This window comes from Lithobates pipiens, unplaced genomic scaffold, assembly GCF_037356315.1.
Source record: "Lithobates pipiens isolate NorthernLeopardFrog02 unplaced genomic scaffold, aLitPip1_a1.2 Scaffold_16, whole genome shotgun sequence".
NCBI classification, from domain to species: domain Eukaryota; kingdom Metazoa; phylum Chordata; class Amphibia; order Anura; family Ranidae; genus Lithobates; species Lithobates pipiens.
The window spans coordinates 257,523,744-257,551,173 of record NW_027507748.1 but is presented as its reverse complement, the minus strand read 5'-3'; the positions used below and the strand labels follow the sequence as shown (position 1 = coordinate 257,551,173).

Genomic DNA, 27,430 nt, shown 5'->3' with positions numbered 1-27,430 from the left:
TCTATAAAAGATTGTGGGTGATCTCCTTCGGTAGTGTCTATTTTCATTAATGCCAGGAATCCGGCTTCCAGAATCACTTACTATAGAGTCTGGAAGGCATATATTTCTTGGTGTGGATCCAGGGTTTGGCACCCCAGGAAGTAAGTCATAGGCAGGATCCCCGATTTCCTGCATATGGGATCTGAAATGAAGCTGGCCTTGACTTCTATCAAAAGCCAGATTCCGGACTTGTCAGTGTTTTCAATGGCCTCTTGCTTCCCAATCTTGGTGCGTAGCTTATTCAGGGGGTAACATGGATTATTCCCCATAGCAAGGCACCTCTAAATCCTTGGGATTTAAATTTGGTCTTATCCGCTATGCTGAATCAGCCGCTTGAATCTTTACGGGAAATTTCCTTGGTTCTTTTGACAAGAAAGGTAATCTTTCTGGGTGCTATTTCTTGTGCTAGAAGAGTATCGGAACTAGTGTCTCTGTCTTGTAAAGAGCCATATTTGATTATGCATAAGGATGAGGTGTTTTTTTTTACCTACCAAAAGTGGTAACAGTTTTTTTTTTTTTCATTTAAACCAAGATATTATTCTTGCTTCTTTCTCCTCAGAGCATCAATCTAGGGAAGAGAAAGCACTACATTCCCTTGATGTAGTAAGAGTGATCAGTCTATTTAAAGGCGACCACTCAGATTTGCAAAACATGTTTTGTTTGTACTGCCAGAAGATCCAAAATGTGGACCGGCAGTGTCGAAATCAACTATTTTCCAAATGGATTCAACAATTGATTGTTCAAGCTTCAGCTTAAAGAAGAAAAATTTTCCTTCCTTATTATGTTGGAGCACACTCATCCAGGGCGATAAGTGCCTCCTGGGTGGTGGATCATCAGGCCTCTATGGCTCAGATCTGTAAGGCAGCAACTTGGTCTTCGATTCATATGTTTATCAGATTTTATCAAATAGTTATTAAAGGTCATGAGGATATCGCATTTGGGTGCAGTATACTGCAGGCCGCAGTATGAGTCCTCTGGCCCTCTTGTTTTTGTTGTTTCTCCCTCCCTTCAGTTGCCATTGCTATGGGACATGCCACATAGTAACTACTATGGCTCTGTGTCCCCTGATGTAAGAAAAGAAAACAGGATTTTTAAAACAGCTTACCTGTAAAATCCTTTTCTTTGATGTGCATCAGGGGACACAGAGAGGACCTTCCCTTCTTGGTATACGCTTGTATTGCTTGGCTACAAAACTGTGGACACCCAGTAGAGGGAGAGGGTTATATAGGCAGTACGCGCCAGTGTCCATCACCTATCAGTGGTCAATATAACCCACATAGTAACTACTATGGCTCTGTGTCCCCTGATGTACATCAAAGAAAAGGATTTTACAGGTAAGCTGTTTTAAAAATCCTGTTTTTCCTGCAAGAACCTGTCTATGTGGTCTTTAACAATCTCTCCAGTATCGTCCCAACTATAGAAGTTAAACTAACAGGTCTATAGTTACTTGATAAAGATTTTGTTCCTTTTTAAATATAGGCACCACATTGAACCTGTGCCAATCCAGTGGTACTATTCCCGTCATTAATGAGTCCCTAAAAATTTGATACAATGGCTTTGAAATGACAGAGCTCAATTTTTTTAGGATCCGTGGGTGGATGCCATTAGGTCCAGGTGCTTTAACAATCTACTTAACAAATCTATTTAACAATGCATTGATTTGCAAATGCATATGTATTACTAGAATAAATTGTGTAAAAACAAAAAAAAACACATTTCTCTAATAAAAGTTCTAAAAAAAAAAAGAAAAAAGGAAGGGGTTGGAGACTACCCCAGGGTGAACCAATACCAGCAATTTTTTTTTTTTATTATTCTAATTGGGTTGTAATGTTTAATTTATTAAATGTGTAACTGTGTTCATAAAGGTTTAAAGTGTGTCTATGCCCTGATTTTTAACAATTTTTTTTACATTTGAGTTGAATGAGGAAAGGAGCTATCTGGGGCTGTTAGAAGAGATTCCCCTCACTTTCTATTCTGGGAATATTTTACCAGACAGGAAGTGAGGGAACATCTGCAAAAGGCAAACAGAAAACAATAATTTTTTTTTTTTATTCTTATTTTTTTACAAACTTTTATTGAGTAGACAGTGAAATTCAAAAAATTTGTAAATTTCTATATACGTCATTAATATCAAAGAAGACCCACAATGGATCATGTAAAATCGTAATGAGCTGGTATATAAACATACAGGACATTGAAATAACAATAAGAATAAAGACAGTAAAACAAAAAGGCACTTTCAAGGTACAGAAAGGACTATAGTCATACAGAAAATATATCTGATACATCAAGTGTATTAACCACTTAATTACTGGGCACTTAAACCCACTCCTGTCGAGACCAATTTTCAGCTTTCAGTGCTGCTGTACTTTGAATGACAATTGCGCGGTCATACAACACTGTACCCAAATGACATTTTTATATATTTTTTCCCACAAATAGAGCTTTCTTTTGTTTTGTATTTGATCAACTCTGCGGTTTTTATTTTTTGTTATAAAATTTTGCAAACAGGTAATTTTTCTCCTTCATTGATGTGCACTGATGGGCACCGATAGGTGGCAGTGATAGGCACTGATGGGTGGCAGTGATGGGCATAGATCAGCACTGGTTGGTTACACTGATAGGCACTGATAGGCAGCACTGCTAGGTGGCACTGATTGGCACCACTGGTGGGCACTGATTGGCACCACTGGTGGGCATTGATAGGTAGCACTTGTGGGTATTGATAGGTGGCACTTGTGGGCATTTATTGGTGGCACTGGTGGGCACTGGCAGGTGGCGATGGCAGGGGGTACTGGTGGCACAGATGAGGCAGAATTGCCTCTTCCTCTTCGGGGACCCATGTCCCTTGCAAATAAACGAGTGATAAGCTTTTTTTCTCCTCATGCTGCCAGCGTGAGGAGGAAAAAAGAACGATTACTGAGCTTTTGTTTACATCATGTGATCAGCTGTCAATGGCTGACAGCTGATAACGTGGTAAGGGGCCAAGATCGGCCCCTTGGATCTGTGATCACCCGAGTCTCAGTGACTCCGTGATCACAGCGTGTGCCCTGCAGGGGGCACGTGCAAAGGGGAGGCCATCATCTTACGGCCTCTTGCAAATCCAGGTTCGCGCCGTGGCCGTCAGTCGGCTATAGCGCAGATGCCAAGAGGTTAATCATATTTTAAGACAACATAGATAATATCATGAATTTTAATGAATATAAATTTATTGTCGGCCATTATTGGCACCTTTAGTGCAAAAAAAGCTCAAGAAAAATGCGTCCCTCTGTTTTCACACTGGTTCGTTGCGCCTTCTGTTTTGGTGTTAAAAAATGTGCTTGCTGCCTTTTTTTCAGTTAAAAAAACCACACCAAAATAGCACCTCCCTGTTAAAATGCCATGAAAATGCAGCAAGAAAAACGACGTCTCAAGCTGGACGTCTCTTGGCATACCTGACTAGACCTGATCACCCCCCCCCCCCCCAATATCCATTCCACGTATACTTACCACGCAGGGCCAAATCAGCGACACCCCTGGGGACATCATGGAAACCTTTTTAAATTTCTACAAAGACCTATATACCTCCAGAGCTGACTACAATGAAGCCCAACTAATTGAATACTTACCGACATACCTCTCCCCTCCCTCACAACTGAACAGAAAGATAAGCTAGAGGCACCTATCTCAGTTGAATTAATCGCAGTAGCCATCTCACAAATGCCTGCTCATAAAACTCCCAGTATGGATGGCTATCCAACCGAATGGTACACACAATTTATAGACATACTATCCCCATTTCTTTTACATACATACAACAAGGCTTTAGATATAGGGCCCCCCCCCCCCCCCCACTATGTGCAAAGCCTTGATTATACTTTTACTAGAACCCTGCAAGGACCCACTTAAATGCAAATCGTAACGCCTGATATCATGCATAAAATGCAGATTTTAAGATCCTGGCCAAAGTGTTGGCAAATCGTTTAAATGCTGTAGTGATGACCCTGGTACACAATGACCGGGGGGATTTATACTCGGAAGGTCCACCAGAATGAACATCCGCAGACTAGTCCATAATCTGCAATACCCACACGACTGTCCTCCTACAAGGGCCATAGTATTCCTAGATACATGTAAAGCTTTCAACAGTGTGGAATGGCCGTACCTCTTTCAGGTGTTGAAAATGTGCGGCTTTGGCCCCAGAATGGTGGTGTGGCTAAAACTCCTTTTTGCTTCCCCTAGGGCCTGTATTCAGGTTAACTCTACAGTCATTGAGTCCTTCTCAATCAATAGGGGCACAAGACAGGAGTGTCCACTGTCCCCCCTCCTCTTTGACCTGGCCATGGAGCCACTAGCGGTACGTATCCGCTCCTCTCCATCAATGAAAGGTCTCCCCATTGCCACCATTGAGGAACCAATCTTGCTCTATGCGGATGACACCTTGGTGTACCTGGTGGACACTGATGTGTCACTCCAAACATTGTTATCTTAAATCAATACATTTGGAGACTACTCCAGATTCAGGGTGAGTTGAGACAAATCCAGTCTTTTCCCCTTGGACCCAGACGCAACTTCTCATATTCACCCAGACTCTAATCTTCAGGTGATGTCCTCCTTTAGGTATCTAGGGGTTCTGGTGCAGACACCTCTGTCCACTTACATTATCAATAACTTAGACCCACTACTAACTCGCTTAAAGGAGCAAACTAAACAATGGTTGGCTTGCCCCTTGATCTCATGGGAAGGGCAAATACCCTCAAAATGATCTAATTACCAAGACTGCTATACATCCTGGCCAACTCCCCATGCAAAATACTTACATTTATTTTCACTTTCAAAATTTTTTTATTTTCATAACAAAAGGTAAAGGACACAGGCCTGAATGGCCAACAGATGACTTGATACAGCAAGTATACAGAGCAGAGCAAAACAATTTCTCATTACAACCTTAATAACATTTGTGCTGAAACCACCCACATAAGGCTGCAGGAGTAACACTAAAACTGCTTTAGCTAGTGCTCAGACAAGGGAGCGTCTGCCAAGAGACCAGGTCAAGGCAACTCCGAAAAAGGAAAAAAAAAAAACGGAAAAGAGGTTTCTCGAGATTCTGAAAGAGCACTATCTAAGGTAGGAGCGAGATTCCGTTGTGCCTGCTGTAAATCACTGCCGGCGGGGCACAGGAGGAACCGCGGCGGTCCCTAAGTACCCAGCACCCCTTACGGGATCAAGCTGTGCTGAGTGAGGGACTCGGCCAGCATACCTCCTTGCTCCAGAGAGACCACCCTTCCCGCTCCTATTATCGCCCTAAGGCTCCCTCCTGTCATATCTGCTTCATCATATGTTTCACTTGAGGTCAACTTTCAGCCACCTGGACCCTGAATGAAAGGAAAGAAGAGATGGAAAAGAAAAAGGGGTAGAGAGAGTGGGAAAGGGAAGGGTGAGGGACCCAGCAGAATCAAACAAAGAGAAAATTGAACCATGCTGTCTGCCCGATAACCATTGTTATTAACCGCTAAATCTATTTTCAAATGTATAGACACAATCTGTACATTTCTGTGGAATGGCAGACCCCCCAGAGTGGCACTTGAGACACTGAGGTTACCGACACACCTGGCAGGATTGGCATTCCCAAACTTTGGTCTATATTACCTAGCATCTTGACTGGCTACACCCGATAGCAGCAAATGCATGTACTACCACTGAGTGGACCATTGCATCCTCCATGGAAACCCTTCACAATATTGTTTATAGGGGCAAAGTCCCGCCCCGTCACCTCTATGCTGGCCACATCCCTTTCATTGTTCAAATACAGAACCACCAAAATAACATGGCACACATGGTCGGTATCCCCGAACAATCCTCTATGGTTCAGTCCCACCTTGCAGGAACTTTACTCTTTACCTGTCCCTAAACGTTGGTACTCCAAAGGGATTAAATACCTTTGTCACCTATACACTGCACAAGGCTTTAACAGTTGTATGGCTGAACTCGCATTGGATTTGAACAGAAAAAGGTGCAGGGGCTTTTTTTTCCCTGCACAGGAATCGGATCGTATGGGTGTTCTCCCCCATGTGATCTGATTCCTATACGAATCCACAGTTCACACTGCAATCTGTGAACTATTCTGGGAGTGTCATTAACATTGTATTGACACCCGCAGCGATTCGCAGAGCGCAGTTTGAACTGTCTGTGAGAGAGAAGCTATGCAGGAACTGCCGCTGGAATCACGCTGGGGTGTGTGTGAATCTGTGCTCAATAAATATACATTTACCTGTCCCAGGATCCAGAAATGTGCTCACCTGAGCCATCCCTTCCCTTTGTCTTATGTCTCCGGTGCAGCCATCTCAACTGTGAACACCCAGCTGTGACACTTTGTGGCTTCACAGCCGGGTACCCACTGCACATGTGCGAGCAGCGCTGTGCTTTGTGAATAATCCTGCAGTCTTCTGGGACCTGTGACATGTCCCAGATGGCTGTGGGAGGAAGGGGGAGAGGAAAACTCCTGATTGGATCCCCTAGGCAGGAGTGGGTACCTGTCAAAACCAGGGAGGAGGCCTTAAAGCGGAACTTCCCCTTTTGGGTGGAGCTCCGCTTTAACCAATTCAACCCCTTAGGATGTACCCATACATTCTCTGGTTGAAGTGGCTGTACCAAGATGGCTGTAGCTTCAGCCATTATCTGTAGAAGTGATCGGAGCATGAGGATTTTGTCCAGTTTTTTGGAGAAAATGTGTGTTGGCCGTGTGCCTTGGACACAGCCAATCACAGATCGTGCTAAATGGCCAATCACAGTGGCCATTTAGCACTTGATCGGCGTGTCCAAAGAGAGATGATCTCAAATGTAAACATATGAGATCATCTCTCGTTGCCGGCTCTCCCTCCTCACACAAATACCGCGTGTGAGGAGGTAGAGCTTCTGTGCTGCCGATTGTGAGTGCCAACACTGAATAAAACACTAAATACAGTGCCCACAGTATCAGTGGCACCTGTCATCGTTGCCACATCAGTGTCACGTGTCATCAGTACCATAAGTGCTCACCAACAACGTCTAGAAGGTTATTTTCAGTCGAGAAGGCGTGCAATATTCTTGCGGCCGATGAGAGCAACAGGGAGATATCCGCTTCGGATTCCTCCTCAAACTCAGATTCTGAGTCTGACGTTGACTACGAGCCTGTCCTAAGCAGTGGAACTCAGACAGCCTCAGAGGAGGATGGTAGCCCGCCAGACAAAGGCGTTCTGGTGAGGATGCAGTACCATCCACCAGCACCGCAGTACCTCAGCAAGAAAGGCCACGTACCAGTGGGTTGTCACCTCAGTCCCAAAGGCTTAGGTCCCAAATTATTATAAACTTTATAAAATTCGTCCACTACTAAATTATTTTTCTCTTCTATTAACTCTTCCCCCAGTTGTTTACCCCAGACCAACACATATGCGTGGATGAGTCGCTTATCAGATTTACTAGTGGGCTGGGCTTCATACGATTTATTCCCACCAAAAGGGTCCGCTATGGGATGAAGCTGTATAAATTGTGCGACCGAGCCACATGGTTGTCAGGGCTGGCTTAGCCCTTCCTCCTCTAGGCTGGCCGCTCAGCTGTCGGCTAATTGCCAGCTCTCTTCTCTTTCTACAGTTACCAGCTGTTCCCGATGATGCTCGTCTCACCTGCCTATTTAAAGCCTTCCAGCTCACTCTTTCTTTTGCCTTCGCGTTGGTCACATCACAAGGAACCATCTCCTGCTGTTTGTTTAAAGACTGGCTTACTGACATCCCTCCTGGCTTCTTATCCTGCTTGCAGTTGCTCTCCTTGGATCCCTGACTTTTGGCCTGGCTGATTACCCGATCTGATTAATGAACTTTGGACTGGCTGACTACCCGATCTGGCTACTGGACTCTGGCTATGCTTGACTACGCAAGTGTGATTTGATTGTACTTCTGTCTTAGTCTGTTTCATGGTTCCTGACAGTGGTATACATATGCCTTCATGGTATACGAAGGGAAGGACACCCAACTGCATCCCCCTAATTGCCCAGACTATGTGGGATCAAGCGGAAAAGTCATTTAGGAACTCATAAACCCACTCCTGGAGAAAGGCTACCCTTTGTACGAAGATAACGATTATACAAATGTCCCCCTGTTCCGTAACCTTCACAGAACACTCCAGCATGTGGCACCATAAGGACTTTCCTCAAAGCTTTGTCAACAAGAGGTTAAGAAGAGTGGAGACGGCGAGTTTGCGTAATGAGGAAATTCTGAGGGACAGAAGGGATGTCTACATGCTTTCTTCGATCCACAATAATTCATGGAGATCAGCAGGAGGAATGGCCCAATCCAAAAGCCAACATGTATCCACAAATACAATATGTTCATGGGGGGTGTCGACTTCAACGACCAAATTCTCAAACCCTACCTTGCCACAAGACGAACATACCAGTGGTATAAAAAAAAGTATTAGTTTGTTTAATTTGGCTATATACAACAGCTATATTATCTATCGCAACTCCACTGAAAGCCCCAAACTCTTCCTTGGCTACCAGGGGGAAATCACCACTGCCCTTATATTCCCAAATGGTCCACCAGAAAACATTCAATCCAATGTGATTAGCAGACTCTCCCAACACCACTTTCCCGATAAGATCCCTCCCAGACCAACAGGCTAAAAAGTCATAAAAAGATGCCGGGTGTGCCCCAGAGCAAGAGTTAGAAGAGACACCACTTATTATTGTCCCCAATGTCCTTCCCAACCAGGCCTATATTTGACTGTTTCCGCCATTGCCATACTTCAGTAAATTATTAGTGAAGTATGGTAAACATAACCCTCACTTCCTGCCATTTACCTTCACATCCCTTATGCTTCTGCTGGTTCTGTAACTGACCCTGGCTTGTTATTCGACCACACTTCTGCCTACCCATTCTGTACATACCTCTGCCTGATCTGGAACTGACCCTGGACTGTTTCACCATGCTTTTTGCCTGCCTCTTGGACTGATCTTGTACCTTGCCACTGGACTAGTGGGATTCATAACACAGGGGTCTCACATATGTGAAGGGCTCCAGAATTGTGTTTCTGCATGAAGAAAACTATTTTTCTCTTGCGTTCTCTGACTGACACAGCTCCTTTACTTTAGACCATCGGGTTGTTACGCCACCTTCAGGAGAGGACTAGGCAGAACATGTTAACATGTACAAAAAAACAGAACTTTCTAGTTCCGCCCAAGGGGTGGTCCCTTCAATAACAACCCCCCAGCCTGCATCCTGCAGCTTCAGTTTTTTTCTGCCTAGTGAAGAAGGTGGACCTAGAAACCTTACGGGCCCATCGGTCTGTGGATTTTTTCTGCAGAAGTTTGCCTTTTGCGCAAGATTATGATCCTGTGATCTGCTATCAGCAGCTGGCTGGGTGACAGGCTGGATACTCTTATCCTTGTAGTCTCCCCAGCCTGGCCAGTGAGCATGTGCAGACCAGAGCAGACATGCCCCTCAGGCTCCAGGGGCGGCCGGTGAGTGCAATGCTCTGGTGCACACATATGGCCGGGCTACTGATGTCTGCATCACAGTGTGCCATGGCCAGCAGCCACCCCATGCTGATCGGAGAGTGGGTCTGTGATGGAATGTCCCCAGCTTGTCCGGAATGGTAAGTAAAGCTCTCTCTGCCTCAGTGGGGCTGAGCAGCTGGGCATTCCCTGGGAGGCGGTTTGGGAGTCCCTCTCCTCCCTCTCTTCTCTCCCTGTACTTATCTTCCCTTCCCCCTATGGGGGGGATGCTGCATGGGCTGCTGAGCAGTGTGTGTCACATAGACGGGGGCCCCCTGGGGGGACTCTCACCTTGGGTGGGGGGCTGCACTTGGTGGCTGTGCCCTGTGTCTGTTGCCTCTCCCCTGGGGTCTGGAGGTCTTTTCATGCTGATCACTGTAGCGCTGTCAGACGCCATTTTCTCTGCCTTTTTTCACTGTCCCTCTCTGTATACAGTTGTTTGGTGGCCATGTTTGGTGTGAGCATGAAGAAGCATGGTCAGGAACCATTTTATTGTAGTTCGGCGGCCGCTTTCCTTGTGATTATGTCCTTTATACTGGGCGCTCGGTGGCCATTTTGTTGTAGCCCAACTTGGTTTTCTCGGCCAGCGCTGTTCCCTGAGGCTCAGTACATTCAGGAGTTTGCAGCCCGGTGGCCCTTTCGACTGTCCGACCAATGGGTCTGCGAACTGATTTCCTCTGGCTACAAGATAGAGTTCCTCTCTTGGCCGCAAAACAGATTCTTCCCCTCCAGCATACCCTTACTCCCGGCTCGCCGGGAGGCACTCATGGGGGCGGTAAGGAACCTGTTGCGTCACCTGTTGGGGTGATAGTACCTGTTCCAGAGGCAGAAAGATTCCAGGGGTTTTACTCCAATCTGTTTGGACGTACCCCTTCCTTTTTGGGAACTACAATCTTGGACCATAAAATCCCTCAATTGCTTCATGAAAGTACAGAAGTTGAGAATGGAATCAGTTCCCTCAGTAGTCGCTGCACTCCATCAAAGGGACTTCCTAGCCTCCTTGGACATCCAGGATGCGCACCTGCACATACCCATGTGCCTACAGCATCAGAAGTTCCTGCGATTTGTAGTTGGGGATGCCCACTACCAGTTTGTGGCTCTCCCCTTTGGCTTGGCATTAGCCCCCAGAGTCTTTACCAGGGTATTGGCTCCAGTTCTGGCGTTGCTGCGACAACGTGGGATCGTGATCGTCGGTTACCTATACGATCTCCTCCTGAGAGCATCTTCCACCTCAAAATTAAATGAGGATGTGGCGAGTACCATGCAGACCCTGCAGGAATTTGGGTGGCTGTTGAACCTAAAAAAGTCGGTGCTCATACCGACTCAGCATTTGGAGTACTTAGGCTTACTGCTGGACTCCATGGAAGCAAGAGTGTTTCTCCCTTCAGACAAGCTGCAGACTCTCAGAGCCACGGTAAAACTGTTGATGAACCGCGGGTGGTCGTCGCTACGCTTCTGCATGCGAGTCCTGGGGCTCATGGTGGCCTCCTTCGAGGCAGTGCCATACACCCAGTTTCACACCAGAGTCTTGCAGAAGGAGATCTCCGTTATCCCTGGATCGGCAGATTCAGGTGAGCCAGTCAGTCAGGAACTCCCTGCTCTAGTGGCTGAGATCCCTGGAACTTCAGTCCGGGAAATCATTACGACCTCTACATTGGACAGTGATCACAACGGGCGCTTGACTGGCTGGGGTGGAGTACTGGGCATACAGTCGACCCAGGGCCTCTGGTTGGACTAGGAATCCAAGTTGTCGAACAGTATGCTTGAGCTACGGGCGATCAGGCTATGCCTCTCCACATGGTCAATGAGACTTCGAGGGCATCCGATCAGGATCCAGTCAGACAACGCCACGGCGGTGGCATATGTCAATCAAGGAGGAACAAGAAGCTCGGCAGCCGCACGGGAGGTCGCTCACATCCTTCCGTGGGCCGAGCGACATGTGCCAGCCCTATCGGCCTTTTACATCCCGGGAGTGGAGAACTGGCAGGCGGACTACCTAAGTCTCCAGATGCTGGATCCAGGAGAATGGGTGCTGCATCCGGAGGTGTTCAGGCTACTGTGCCTCTGATGGGGCACACCGGACGTGGATCTCCTGGCTTCCTTTCTCAATCGGAAGGTGCCGAGATTCGTGTCCAGGACAAAGGATCCTTGGGCAGATGCATCAGACGCGCTGGTGGCTCCATGGGGTCAGTACCAACTGATCTATGCCTTTCCTCCGCTAAAGCTACTACAACGTCTGCTCTGCAGAGTGGAGACCGAGGGGATTCCTGTAATTCTGATTGCCCCAGATTGGCCTCAGTGTCCCTGGTACACCGACCTAGTGCACCTGGTGGCGGACGCCCCCGGCAACTGCCTTTACGAGAGGACCTTCTGTCTCAAGGTCCTATTCTCCATCCTACTTTACCATCGCTGGTTTTAATGGCATGGTTGTAGAGAGCCAGGTGCTAAGAAACCGGGGCCTATTGGACTCTGTGATTTCAACTATGTTGAGAGCACGGAAATCTTCTTCTCGGAAGATATATCATCGTACTTGGAAGGCCTACATCTCTGTTTGAGGAGAAAAGATGGTGTCCGCGCTCCTATTCCATATTCAGGATCTTGCTGTTTCTACAACGTGGAGTAGACCAGAAATTGGCTTTAAGTACCATTAAAGGACAAATATCAGCCTTTGCTGTCTTTTTTTTCAGCGACCCCTGGCACCTCAGTCTTTAGTGAGCACCTTTGTTCAGGGGGTTTGGCATGTAGTTCCTCTGATGTGGTCTTTCTAGTGGCCATTACATCAACCAGAAGGGTTTTGGAACTGGCGCCCTTGTCTTGCAAGTCGCCTTATCTGGTTATCCATGAGGATAAGGTGGTGTTGCGTCCGTAACCTTCTTTTCTGCTGAAAGTGGTTTCGGCGTTCCACATCAAAGAAGACATTGTGTTACCATCTTTGTATGCTATACCGACACATCCTAAGGAGGTGGCCCTCCATTCCCTCGGGCTCTAAGGGTATATTTGTCTGCCACGGCTCCCTTTCTGAAGTCAGACTCTGTTCGTTTGTTAGTCCAATGGTCTAAAGTAAAGGAGCTGTGTCAGTCAGGGAACGTAAGAGAAAATGGGATTTTTGTACTCACTATAAAATCCTTTTCTCTGTAGTTCACTGACTGACACAGCACCCTCCCCTCTTATTTTTTACGTTATACTGCTTGTTGACGTACTGAGGCTGCAGGATGCAGGCTGGGGGGTTGTTAATGAAGGGACTGCCCCTTGGGCGGAACTAGAAAGTCCTATTTTTGTACATGTTAACATGTTCTGCCTCTCCTGAAGGTGGCGTAACAACCCGATAGTCTAAAGTAAAGGAGCTGTGTCAGTCAGTGAACTACAGAGAAAAGTATTTTACGGTGAGTACAAAAATCCTATTTTTTGTTTTTTTTTTGTTTTCTCATGCCTAGATTAGGGTCAGGAGACTGAGGCTTCAAAGACATTTGGGTGAAAGAAGCCTCTGCCCCCCCTGTTGCCATTCTGTCCTGAATGAGGCTCTACTTCTGCCTGTTGCCTATAGGACTTATACCATCATGCCTCTGCCTGTCACATGAACTGACCACGCCACATGGACCATGTTCCTGCCTACTACAAGGACCACTATTTTGGCACTGCTGACAATCTCTGCCTGCACTGACCCTGGACTGTATATGGACAGTATCCCTGCCTGCTGCCTGTACTGACTATGGACCGTATTCTTGCCTGTTGCATGGACAATTGCGTTTGCTTTTGCTGACCAAGTCCCTGCCTGTTGCCTGGACCAGTGCTATCCGCCTGTGGACAACTGCACTACTAACACCACAGGTAATCTTTTGTTTACCCTTTGCTCAGCAGAATGTATTTTGGAGTGTAATTCTCGGGATGTGTATGCTATGTGTCCCTATAACACCTGACGGTGTTCCTTGAATGTTGGGCCTCTTTATGTGGCCAGGCTGTGTAAAAGTCTCACACATGTGGTATCACCATACTCAGGAGGAGTAGCAGAATGCATTTTGGGGTGTCATTTTTGGTATGCACATGCTATGTTTTGGAAATATCTTATAAATCGACAACTTTGCGTAAAAAAAGAAAAGAAAAAAAAAGTGGTTTATTTTTTTGGGCACGTATTCCAAAAACTTCTGGAAAAAAATGAACCATTCAAAAGACTCATTATACCTTATAAATTATACATTGGGATGTTATCTTTTCAAAATGGGGTCATTTTTTGGGCGTTTCCATTGTCCTGGTTCTCCAGGGCCTTAAAAATTTGTAATAGGTAGTCAGCAGGTTAGATGTGTAATTTATGCTCCTAGAACACCTGCCCCTGTATGTTGGGCCTCTCTATGTGGCTAGGCTTTAAAAAGTCCCACACATGTGGCATCACCATACTTGGGAGGAGTAGCAGAATGTATTTCGGGGTTTCATTTGTGGTATACAAATGCCGTGTGAGAGAAATAACCTATTACAATGACAATTTTGTGGGGGGAAAAAAAAATCTTAATTTTGCAAAGAATTGTGGGAAAAAAATGACAACATCGAAAACCTCACCATGCATCTTAATAACTTGGAATGTGTACCTTCATAAAAGGGGTCATTTGGGGGGTATTTGTACTTTCCTGGCTTGTTCGGCTCCAAAGAGATGAGTCACCAGTACATCAAGTGTGATCAATTGTTTTATGATTTGCACCACAGCTTGTAGACTCTCTAACTTTCACACAGACCAAATAATATCCACTAATTTGGGTTCATTTTACCAAAGACATGTAGCAAAATAAATTTTGTCCAAAATTTATGAAGAAAAATTAATAATTTGCAATTTTTTATCACAGAAACTAAGAAAAATGCATTTCTTTTTTCAAAATTTGTTATTTTTTTGTTTTATAGCGCAAAAAATAAAAAAACCAAGAGGTGATCAAGTACCACCAAAAGAAAGCTCTATTTTTATGAAAAAAAAATGCCAAAAAATTAATCTGTATACAGTATTACGTGACTAATTGTCATTTCTGGTGTGAGAGCACTGAAAGCTGAAAATTGGTCTGGGCAAGAGTGGAGTTTAAGTTCCCAGTAAGCAAGTGGCTATCTCCAGGGTCTCTGCTTTCAAAAAATATATAATGTTTAGGGGTTTTCTAGTAAAAATCTGCATTTTTTGCATGCATGTGCCAGAATTGGCTTGGTGATAAATGGTTAAACAATGGCAATCAATGCTATTTTTGTCTTTATATGTGTTGTTATGCAGGTTGGGAAAGGATGCTGTGCAGCTTTGAAGGCCTTGGGTGCTGTTGTGCATGTCACAGAAATTGACCCCATCTGTGCTCTACAAGCTTGGTAAGATTACATTTATTACTAGTACCACCTGATAAATATGCTACACTTAATAGGATAGATAACTGTATTACCACCACATGAATGTAAAAACACTTTCTCTTTCGTTCGCTGACTGACACAGCTCCATTATTATTAACCATGGGCTGTTATGCCACCTTCAGGAGAGGACTAGGCAGAACATGTTATACATGTGAAAAAACGAACTTACAGTTCTGCAGCTTCATTTTTTCTTCTGCCTAGTGACCTAGAAACCCTGCGGGCCCATCGGTCCCGGGATTTTTTTTGCAGAAGTTTGTCTTTTGCGCAAGATTAAGATCCTATGATCTATCAACAGCCTGCTGGTGACAGGCTGGATACCCTTATCCTTGTAGTCTCCCCAGCCTGGCCAGCGAGCGGGGCCAACAGCCACCCCATACTCTTCGGGAGTGGGTCTGTGTTGGAATGTCACCAGCTCGTCCGGATGGTAAGTACAACTCTCCCTGCCTCGGTGGGGCTGAGTAGCTGTGCATTCCCTTGGGAGTCCCTCTCTTCTCTCCCTATACCCCCCCCCCCCGTGGGGGATGCTGCATGGGCTGCTGAGCAATGTGAGTGCCATATAGATAGGGGTCCCCTGGGTTGGCTCTTACCTTGGGTGGGGGACTGCCCCTGGGTGTCTGGAAGTTTGCACATGCCGATTGCCATAGCGCTGTTCTGCCTCCATTTTCTCTTTTTTCACTGTCCCTCTCTGTGTACAGTTGTTTGGCGGCCATGTTTGTTGTGACTCAGGGAGAAGCATGGGCAGGAACCATTTTACTGTAGTTTGGAGGCCATTTTCCCTGTGATTATGTCCTTTATACTGCACGCCCGGTGGCCATTTTTGTTTGTAGCTCCGCATGGTTTTTATGCCCAGCGCTGGTCCTTGAGGCTCAGAACAGTGCGGTTTCTTCACTCGGACACCTGGGAACTCGGTCAGGGTGGTGAGTCCTGTGCTGGGGGCCCCTCAGCATGCAGCAACTAGGAGGGTGGGACTATACACCTGTCCTAAGTTCCCAACAGGTGGCAGACAGGGTGGGTCAGCATGGCTTCAGAAACTGATGTTTCTTCCCCCTAACTCCCTGCAATGCAACTGGTTCGTCTGCAAACAGTACAGTGCCTTTGGACGCCTTGTTGTCGGTCCTGAAAACATTCGTTGCCAGGGTGAAGGCGGTGTGCGGGAACAAAGGTGATAGAAAGCGGCCCCTGCCCCTCCCCCCCGTTCTCCAGGGAGAGCTCTGACGCAGACTCTGGCCCCACTGAGACTGTTGTTCCCTGCTTTGTTGCTTCAGATGTTGCTGACCAGGATCGATCAGACAGTGAGGATGAGTCCCTGTCTGGATCCGCGCAAGAAAAGCGCTAGTTGGAGCCTTTATCACAGCTGTGCGTGATACCCTGAAGATCAGGATACAGGAGGTCCTTCTGTTGCAATAGCGGTCCCTTTTGGGTCCCGTAAGCCAGCCCGTACACCTATGGTGTTTCCGTATGTGACTTATTTCGATAAGTTGATTTACATATTCAGTTACCGTACATATTCAGTTTCCAGGATCCTGCTGTTTTTGCAGCGAGGCGTGGATCAGAAACGTAAGCACCATTAAGCGGCAGGTATCAGCTTTGGCTGTCTTTTTTCAGCGACCTTTGGCGACTCATTCATTGGTGAGTACGTTTGTTCAGGGGGTTGGACATGTGGCCTTTACAGTTCAGCCACCGCTGCCTCCGTAGGATTTGAATCTGGTGCTCTCGGTGCTTCAGAAACTGCCGTTTGAAAACAAGGAGATCCCCTTATTGACACTCTCTCAGAAAATAGTCTTTTTAGTGGCTATTACATCTGCCAGGAGGGTTTCTGAGTTGGTGGCCTTGTCATGCAAATCACCCCAATTGATCCTCCACAAGGATAAGGCAGTGCTGCGTCCGCAGCCTTCATGTTTTCCATCGGTTGTTTGTAACTTTCATCTAAATGAGGACATTGTGCTTCCGTCCCTATGTCCTCGGCGTCACATCCCAAAGAGTTTGCTTTGCATTCCTTGGACGCAGTCCGGGCTCTGTGGCTGTATCTGTCTGCTACAGCTCCTTTCCGGAGGTCGGACTCGCTGTTTGTATCGGTGGCTCGTCCGAAGAAGGGCCTGGCGGTCTCGTCGGCCACCATTTCTCGGTGGATCAGACAGATGGTGTTTCAGGCTTATGCCTTAAGGGGGCGGGCGCCCCCTTTCCTGTCACAGCACATTCGACCAGGGCAATCAGTGCCTCCTGGGCCCGTCCATTTTCCAGGTGTGTAAGACGGCTACCTGGTCGTCCGTTCACACTTTCACAAAATTTTGCAAGGTTGATGTGAGCGTATATTCGGATGCTTGCTTTGGCCACAAGGTTTTGCAGGTGGCCGTATAAGGTTGCAACTCCTCCATTGAGGAGTTCTGGTTGTTATGGGTGGAGTTTTTCTTCCTCTCCAGATGACGTCCCATTGACTAAATGTAGAGTGGGACTATACAGCGTCATTGCATCACTTTTCAATCTGTGGAGCGCAGATCGCTATGGTTTCCTGTTTTTAAATACGGTTTTTGCTTTTAATGTTTTTTATTAAATGAGTACCCATCAGTATTAATACATTTTTGGATATTTGTAATGTATCGCACCATGGAGTCTCTTTCCTCTCTACACGTGGGCAACATTTAAGAGGTTAACAGTGAGGAGACCACTTACATCGCCGACAAGGAGGCACCTGGAGAACACGGGACAGGAAGTTTCCTCCCACTCCACAGGCTGTACAGTGGCTTATACTGTGAATGTGAAATACCTCCTTGTGGGGTGAATAATAGCAGTTAGTGCATTTCTTATGGGTCACTGATTTCCATGAAGCACAGAACAATTTGAAGGAGCACATTGTCACTTTGTTGGACTTTTTTTTATACACCAGAGTTTAAGGATGGTATATGCATATTTCTGAACCCTGTTTCACAGCAACAAATTACATCAGTCATATATGTTGGATTTTTTTACACAGAAATGTCACTTTGAATTGCAGGTTTTGCACAGGATTGTGTTTATTTTTGTTTGAACATATCAATTTGCATTATATATAAGCTGTTAGGATTTTTTTGAATATACAAATATTTATTTTCTGCACTTTTAGTCACTTTTTGCATTAAATGAACCCGTGACACACACCCCTCAAGTATTTAGAGTTTGTAGGTCACCTCTTAATAAGAGCTGTGCCATACCTATCCCCTCCTTTTCACATTATTTTCTTTCTGTTCCCACCCCTTGTTTTTGACACTGCTTGGGGAGGTCCCTAAGTTCGATTTAAGGTGCATGTCCATCAATGAACGAAAGAGAAAATAGGATTTCACTTACGCTCACCGACTGACACACCTCCTTTCTTAGATCATTGGGTTGTTACGCCACCTTCAGGAGAGGACTAGGCATAAAATGTAACATGTGATAAAAAAACTAGAACTTTCTAGTTCCGCCCAAGGGGCAGTCCCTTAGGAAACAACCCCTCAGCTTGCTATCGCAGCTTCAGTTTTTTTCTGCCTAGTGAAGGAGAAGGACCTAGGAACCCTGCGGGCCCATTGGTCCGTGGATCTTTCTGCAGAAGCTTTGCTTTTTGCGCAAGATTAAAGATCCTGCTATCAACAGTCGGCTGGGTGACGGGCTGGATACTCTTATCCTTGTAGTCTCCCCAGCCGGGCCAGCGAGCGTGTGCAGAGCAGAGCTCCACACTGGATCAGCCACGACATGCTCCAGGGGTGGTCGGTGAGCATAAATGCTCCGGGGCACACATATTACCGGGCTACTGATGTCTGCGTCAGTGTGCCGGGCCAGCAGCCACCCCCACTGATCGGAGAGTGGGTCTGTGTTCGGAATGTCTCCTAGCTCTTCAGGACTGGTAAGTACAGCTCTCCCTCTCTCGGTGGGGCTGAGCAGCTGGGCATTCACTGGGAGGTCGATTCGGGGGTCCCTCACCTCCCTCTCTGCTCTCCCTGTCCCCATCTTCCCTAACCCCCTTCCCTGTGGGGAATGCTGCATGGGCTGCTGAGTGGTATGTGTGCCATAGACAGCGGCTCTCCGTGGGGGCTCTCACCTGGGAGGGGGAGGGGGACTGCGCTGGCTGGCTGTGCCCTGGATGTGTGTAGGTCTCTCCCTGGAGGCTGTGTGTGTTGATCGCTATAGCGCTGTTTCACTGCCATTCTCTGCCTCTTTTTTCAATGTCCCTCATGGTATACAGTGCTAGGTGGCTATTTTTTATGTGTGACCAAGGAGCAGCAAGCTCTATGGCCATTTTCCTGTAGTTTGGCGGTCATTTTCCCAGTGATTATGTACTTTCTACTAGACGCTCCGTGGCCATTTTCTTGAAGCCTTAACATGTTTTTTGTCAGTTTCAGCGCCACTCAGAGCAGCTCTGCACTGCGCGGTGTGGTCTCCTATGCATCTGGGAGCTGACACAGGCACTCTTAGCTGGATGGCGCAGAACCCAGTCAGGGTGGTGAGTCCTGCGGCAAAGAGCCCCTCAGCCAGCAGCAGTTAGGAGGGTGGGACCATCACTGTCCTAAGTCCCCAACAGGTGGGTCAGCATGGCTTCAGAAACTAGTGTTTCTTCCCCCAAAATCCAGGCAATTTCAATCGGTTCCCCTGCAGACAGTGCAGTGCCTCTGGACGCTTTGTCAGCAGTCCTCAATTAGCCCCCCCTCCCCATCCTCCAGGGAGAGCTCTGACGCAGACTTGGGTCCTGCTGAGACTGGTGACCCCTGTTCTGTCATTTCAGATGACGTTGAACAGGACTGAGCGGACAGTGAGGATGAGTTCCCATTTGGGTCCTTGCGTGACAAAGTGCTTGTTGGAGCACGTATCACAGCTGTGCGTGATACCCTGAAAATTCAGGTGCCAGTGCCTCTGCTGATGTAGCAGTCCCTTTTGAATCCCGTAAGCCAGCCCATTCAGCTAAGGTGTTCCCGTATCTGACTTTTTTCGATAAGTTCATTTACAAGGAATGGGGTCGACCGTAACGGACCTTTTCGGTCCCCAAATACATGGCGGTGCATTACCCCCTTGAGGAGAGCCTTCTCAAAAAGTGATCGGCTCCTCCGGCCGTGGACCCCCCAGTATCCAAGTTAAGTAAAGTAACCACGATCCCAGTAGAGGAGACCCCTGTCTTTAAGGATCCCACGGACAGGTAGGCCGAAACAGTGGCTCGTTCCTTGTTTACAGTTGTGGGGTCAACTATGCGACCAGTACTGGCTTCCGCACTTGTGTCTCAGACACTCTCTAAGTAGACAAAACTTTTTCACCACTAATTGGGAGAGCAACAGGCTTCTCCTGTCTGCGTGGAACTAGCAGACCAAATAGTGCAAGGCCTAGGACTTGGATGGTCACTATTCTACTTCCGGGTAATATATACACTAGATGTTATGTACACTAAGAAAATGGCCGTGGTGCCCTCTCCGGCGACACTATCAGTAAGAAAATGGCCGCCTGCGCATTTCCGGGTCTCCACAGTAATGGCCGCCATATTAACAGCACTCAACCGCTATTTAAGGACACTTCCCATAGCTGTGTTTATCCCCTGGTGAAGTCACGTGACCCGTGACGAACATGCGTCGGGACACTAAGCGACCGGAAGTGACGTAGACCGAGCCCGCAGCTCGTTTGTACATTGCCTGTACACACTCTGTGTTTGTGAGTATTTTAATATATTTTTAAATAAAAGATCTGACTGTTGAAACATTTTACACTATGGAGTATTCTTCCTCCATGTCTGTTTAAACCCACATACACGTTATACTACTGAGGAACCCTTACTGCAATATCCCAGAGAAATCCCTTAAAGGGACAACACCATTTGTCAGGACCTGGGAACTCCATACTAAAGGGAAACTCTGCCAAAGGATCCTAAAGATCTTTATATACGCTGTTACCTTACAGCGGTGAGGTAAGGGGACACCCACCATCAGAATACACGGAACCACGAAGGATATATCCCCTATCACCAGCACCACTGCCCTCTCCATCGCAATATTCCCACATTTTTTTCACAAATTATTATGTTGAAGTAGTCACATTCCGTGCGATTATAGGAATAATCACAGCACTCTGCACTTGAATACGGACATTTGTTCAATACACCAGTTTTGTTTGTCACAATATTTCTATATATATTTGAAGGTTTGCCTATGTGCATCACACCAGAGCACTTGCACTTTATGCAATTTTTTTGTTATCGCAACACTTTATGCGATTTTCTTGTTATCGCAACACGCTGCACTTTGGAATTGATATTGTCTATTTTTACATTGTTTTTATATTGTATTTTATATACTGATGTTCAAAATTATATCAGCACTAAAAGTATTACTATTTTTGTAGGCACACATTTACATTGTGTTTTTACCTATTTATTTTACCCTTAACTTTATTCTGTACTTCCTAACTCTGGATTCAATATATTGCCCTTGTTGATAGGCATATTCCACCATCATACAGTGCACCACTACCTCTTTTTCTTTACTTATTACTCCTCTGGGTTCAGATATTTCCCTCCCAGTGTGTGCAGCAGTACACTATCTACTTTTACCCTGACTAGGCGCAGGAATAACTTTCTTTACTAAGTTTGCTCAGTAGTCGCTGCACTCCATCAAGGGGACTCCCTGGCGTCTTTGGTCTTCGGCATATGGGGTTTCTGCAATTTGCAGTTGGGGATGCCCACTACCAGTTTGTGGCTCTCCCCTTTGGTTTGGCGTCAGCCCCTCGAGTCTTTACCAAAGTATTGGCTCCTGTTTTGGCGTTGCTGCGGCAACATGGGTTACCTAGACGATCTCCTGAGAGTATCTTCCACCTCATAGTTAGAGGAGGATGTGGCGATCACCATGCAGACCCTGCAGGAATTTGGGTGGCTGTTGAACCTAAAAAAGTTGGTGATTGTACCGACTCAGCGTTTGGAGTACCTAGGCTTACTGCTGGACTCCATGGAAGCGAGAGTGTTTCTCCCTTCAGACAAGCTGCAGTCTCTCAGAGCCACGGTAAAACTGCTGATGAACCGCAGGTGGTCTTCGCTACGCTTCTGCATGCGAGTTCTGGGGCTCATGGTGGCCTCCTTCGAGGCAGTACTGTATTCCCAGTTTCACACCAGAGTCTTGCAGGAGATTTTGCCAAAATGGGACAAATCTCCATTGTCCCTGGATCGGCAGATTCAGGTGAGCCAGTTAGTCAGGGATTCTCTGCTCTGGTGTCTGAGGTGCCCGGCACTTCAGTCCGGGAAGTCGATCCTACCTCTGAAATGGACAGTGATCACAATGGACGCCAGCATAAACTGGCTGGGTGGAATAATGGGAGTTCAGTCGACAGAGGGCCTCTGGTCGGTGGAGGAATCCAAGTTGCCGATCAATCTGCTTGAGCTGAGAGCAATCAGGCTATGCCTCCCTACATGGTCGATAAGACTTTGAGGGCGTCCGATGAGGATCCAGTCAGACAACGCCACAGCGGAGGCATACGTCAATCACCAAGGAGGAACAAGAAGTTTGGTCGCCACACAGGAGGTCGCTCACATCCTTCAGTGGTCAGAGCGACATGAAACAGCCCTGTCGGCCATTTCCATCCCGGAAGTGGAGAACTGGCAGGCGGACTATCTAAGTCGCCAGATGCTGGACCCAGGAGAATGGGCGTTGCATCCGGAGGTGTTCAGGCTACTGTGCCTGTGATGGGGCACACCAGACATGGATCTTCTGGCCTCCCATCTCAATCGGAAGGTACTGAGTTTCATGTCCAGGACAAGAGATCCTTGGGCAGACGCGTTGGCGGCTCTGTGGGATCAGTACAAGCTGATCTATGCTTTTCCTCCGCTGAAACTGTTACCATGTCTGCTCCGCAGAGTGGAGGCCAAGGGTATTCCAGTAATTCTGATTGCCCCAGATTGGCCCCAGCATTCCTGGTACGCAGACCTAGTGCGACTGGTGGCAAATGCCCCATGACGATTGCCGTTACGGGAGAACCTTCTGTCTCAAGGTCAGATTCTCCATCCTGCTTTATCATCGCTGGTTTTAACTGTATGGCTGTTGAGGAACCGGGATCTTTCGGACTGATTCCAACTATGCTGAGAGCACGGAAAACTTCCTTTCGGAAGATATATCATCGTACCTGGAAGGCTTACGTCTCCATGTATGAGGAGAAAGGATGGCATGCGCGCTCCTTTCCTATATCCAAAATCCTGCTGTTTCTTCAGCAAGGAGTAGACCAGAAATTGGCTTTAAACACCATTAAAGGACAAATATCAGCTTTGGCTGTCTTTTTTTTCAGTGACCCCTGGTGTCTCACTCTCTAGTGAGCACTTTTGTTCAAGGGGTCCGACATGTAGTTCCTCTGGTGCATCCACCGTTACCCCTGTGGGATCTGAAGCTGGTGTTATTGGCACTTCAAAAACTGCCATTTGAAAATATCAGAGAGATCCCTCTGTTGACTCTTTCCCAGAAAGTGGTCTTTCTAGTGGCCATTACTTCGGCCAGGAGGGTATCGGAACTGGTGGCCTTGTCTTGCAAGTCACCCTATCTGGTTATCCACAAGGATAAGGGGGTGTTACGTCCCCAACCTTCTTTTCTGCCGAAGGTGGTTTTGGCATTTCACATCAATGAAGACATTGTGTTACCATCTTTGTGTCCTAAACTGACACATCCTAAAGAGGTGGCTCTCCATTCCCTGGACGTGGTCCGGGCTCTGAGGGTGTATTTGTCTGCTACGGCTCCCTTTCAGAAGTCAGACATAGTGGTCTCGTCGGCCACCATTACCAGGTGGATCAGACAGATTGTAGTACTGAAGCTGCAATAGCAGGCTGAGGGGCTGTTACCTAAGGGACCGCCCCTTGGGCAGAACTAGAAAGTTCTAGGTTTTTTTTTATCACATGTTAACATGTTATGCCTAGCCTTCTCCTGAAGGTGGTGTAACAACCCAATGATCTAAGAAAGGAGGTGTGTCAGTCGGTGAACTACAGAGAAAAGGATTTTACGGTATCCTATTTTTTGTACTCACAGTAAAATCATTTTCTCTGAAGTTCATTGACGGACACAGCACCCACCCCTCCTATCTATGTTTGTACTACTTTTTGACAAACTGAGCTGCTGGAAGCGGAGTGAGGGGTTATAGCCAATAGGACCGCCCCCTGGGCAATTTTAGTGTTTTTACATGTTCTGCCTAGTCCTCTCCTGAACGTGGCAATATAACCCTAAGGTCAAGATTAAAGGTGCTGTGTCTGTCAATGAACTTCAGAGAATAGGATTTTACGGCGAGTACAAAAATCCTATTTTTTGCAATACGGCACTGTCACTTTCACTGACAATTGCAAAAATAGAGCTTTCTTTTGGTGGTATTTTATCTCTTTCTACTATAAAACATATCCAATAAAAAAAGTATGCTGCTACATATTTATGGTAAAAAATCCCAGTAAGCGTAATATACGGTATATATTGGTTTGCACAAAAGTTACAGTGTCTACAAACTATGGGCTATATTTACCAAAAAGATTATTTAAAAAAACAGCATTGGGGGTTCTAACTAATTTTCTAGCAAACAAAAAGTTTTTATCTTGTAAACAACAAATCTCAGAAAAGAGGCTTGGTTAAAAAAAATATATCTGTAGGTATTCATAGATATGAGAAATCTTCCTGGACCTTTACACTTTTGAACCTTGTGTCATCCTAAAGAATTTTATGAGGAAAAACATGTTGACTGCTGAAATCCCATTTCAGTTAAAAAAAATAAAAAAATAAAATAAGAGTAATTTGGTAGGCCAAACTTCAACTGTTAAGTTGAAAGTTGCTTGGGAAAAAAGAAGAGGCATAGTGATTTTTTTCAAATTGCAGTTTTTTCCCACAATGCCTTGGAAAATTAAAAAAGACATAAAAAAAAAAATCTTCTTAAAATTGTCATATTTACAAGTTATTTCTCACACGGTGCAGGCATACTTGCAATTACACTCCAAAATACATTCTGCTACTTGTCCTGAGTATGGTGATACCCCACGTGTGAGACTTTTCCACAGCTTGGCCACTTAGAGGCCCAACATCCAAATAGCACCATCAGGTGTTCTAAAGGCATAATTTACATATTTAATTTCCTGAGTACCTATCACATTTTTGAAGGCCCTGGAGCACCAGGACAATGGAATTGCCCACAAAATGACCCCATTTTAGAAAGGAAACACCCCAATTTATATTCTCTGAGGCATAATGAGTATTGCATCAGGGCACTTGTTCTAAAATCCAGATAGCACAGCATTTCCCCTATAAATATTGAATTTGCATGGTCATATGGGACGGGATAAGTGCTAGCAGCTGTCCTGATAGGTGTTACATATTTACAGATTTTGGGTAGCTCTCAAGATTTCATGGTTTTAGATGGTCCACAATTTAGCAGGCAGTTCAGGTAACAGACATACAGAGGCGTGGTCAGTTCGGGTGGCAGGCAGAGGCGTGGCCAGTTCGGGTGGCAGGCAGAGGCGTGGCCAGTTCGGGTGGCAGGCAGAGGCGCGGCCCGTTGAGGTGGCAGGCAGAGGCGCGGCCCGTTGAGGTGGCAGGCAGAGGCGCGGCCCGTTGAGGTGGCAGGCAGAGGCGCGGCCCGTTGAGGTGGCAGGCAGAGGCGCGGCCCGTTGAGGTGGCAGGCAGAGGCGCGGCCCGTTGAGGTGGCAGGCAGAGGCGCGGCCCGTTGAGGTGGCAGGCAGAGGCGCGGCCCTTTAAGGTGGCAGGCAGAGGCGCGGCCTGTTCAGGTGGCAGCAGGCAGCACTATAACATTTAGGCCTTGGTCAGGTAAGACCTGAGGACAGGGGTAGAGGCTTCTTCCCACTCAAATCTTTACAAAGCCTCCAAGTCTCACGACCCTAATCCGTAAAAACAAAAACCTGGATAAACATGTTTTCTCCACTCCAAATCTTTTCTGGAGCCCCTCGCATATGTGAGACCCCTGTGCTGTACAGTGGCAGTAAATGATCAGTTCAGGAGGCAGGCAGAAAGCATGGTCATTTAACAGACCGAGGTCAATTCACGTGTAAGGAAGAAACATTGGTTGGAAGAGGCATAGTCGTTAAACCGTCCGGGTCATTCACAGAAATAGCAGATAGTGGAAACTGGAAAAAAAATCATCATCACTTTACTAATAGTGAAGTGTGATATCTCCGATAGCGCTGGGAGGGACATTGGGGACAGTAGTATCGGATGTCACGGTGAATTGCTCTACTTGAACATATGACATTTTTTGGGGGGTTTGCAACCTGTTTGGATAAGAGGGAGGATTTTGGTAAAGTGCCTTTCATGTAGTCTGGCTAATGGAGTGTATGTAGTGAATGTAGTGGAGCAAATTAGTTGAGGGGCTTAGCCATGGGGATAGAGAAGGGCTGTGATAATGTTCTCTTGAAATTTTAGATAGGTTAGGGAACTTTGGTGCACTTAGAAAAAATAACATACAAATTGAACAGGGCTAGTTGCATCAAATAAATGGCGACTTTCTTGTACCAAACAGTGATCTTCTGATGGTCAAGTAGGGCTGCATCAGCTGGTCGTTCATAGCCACCTGCCCATGTAAAGGTTATATTCATGCACACATTTTGGCTTCTGGACAGGGCCTCTTCTCTGCAGTTCCACCAAGGTGTCGTCATGCATTGTGGAAAGGATGTAGACATCTCTTCTTTTATCGCTCCACTTCAGAGCTAGTACCTCTTCATTCCGCATACTGGCATAATTTCTTGGCGACCAATTTGTGAAGCCCTTGTGGTTGGTCCGTGCTGTCCCACAGGCCATAGTCTTCTTTTGGTACACACAGTCTTCTAAATTGTCTACGTATAGGTGGTAACCTTTCCCAAGCAATGGTTCGATCAGCTGCCTTTTGTTCCCATGTAGGTAAGGCATCCAGGGGGGTTAGCTGTCTTTTCCCTCATAAATTATAAAATCATATCCATGGCCCTGTCACATGCCTTATAAAATGTTACCCTACGTTTGGCTCTTTTACTGGGGAGGTCTTGCTTTATGCCAAGTCTTCTGGTGAAGTGTACTAGGGATTCATTTACACAAATATTTATATCAGGGGAAAACGTGCTTGAAGCTGGAGCAAAAAAAAAATTCTTTAGGGGCCAAATTTTAAATAATTCTCATAATCTGGATGATTTTGAGGGAGGCATTGGGCATTTTTCTTGAAATGTAAAAATCTCGGAACAGGTTCTGGGCATCAAAGATGAATAGACTGGCATGAGGTGGATAGGTTGGGTAGACCAGTAGGCATGGAGTTAATTTTTTATTTTGTTGGCCCCATGTTGAGGGTTAGGCCAAGGAAAACTTTTTAATTCTTCCACGGTGAGGGGTTTACAAACAAAAGGGTCGGCATATGAAGAATTTGGATTGTTGGCTGACATATAGATTACACTGCTCCACGGTGTAATTTAGGAGATCATTTCATTTTCCGACTTTATCTGAGGGACTGGCTGGGCTGTAAAAAAAGGAATTACAAGTTCTACTGACGCATCTGGCAGCCAAGTTGGATACAGTAGAATATATTTGGGGATGGTATGGGCCCTGCCTCGTT

At 46.3% G+C, this 27,430-nt stretch overlaps 1 protein-coding gene across 1 annotated transcript in view; it reads left to right on the top strand.

The window, feature by feature from the left end:
* Positions 1 to 27,430, top strand: part of LOC143984135 (S-adenosylhomocysteine hydrolase-like protein 1) — a 521,010-nt gene that overhangs the window by 232,535 nt on the left and 261,045 nt on the right. The window contains exon 7 of the mRNA XM_077484446.1: positions 14,784 to 14,872. Coding sequence (XP_077340572.1) covers positions 14,784 to 14,872 — 89 coding nt within the window. The remainder of the gene's footprint in view (positions 1 to 14,783; positions 14,873 to 27,430) is intronic.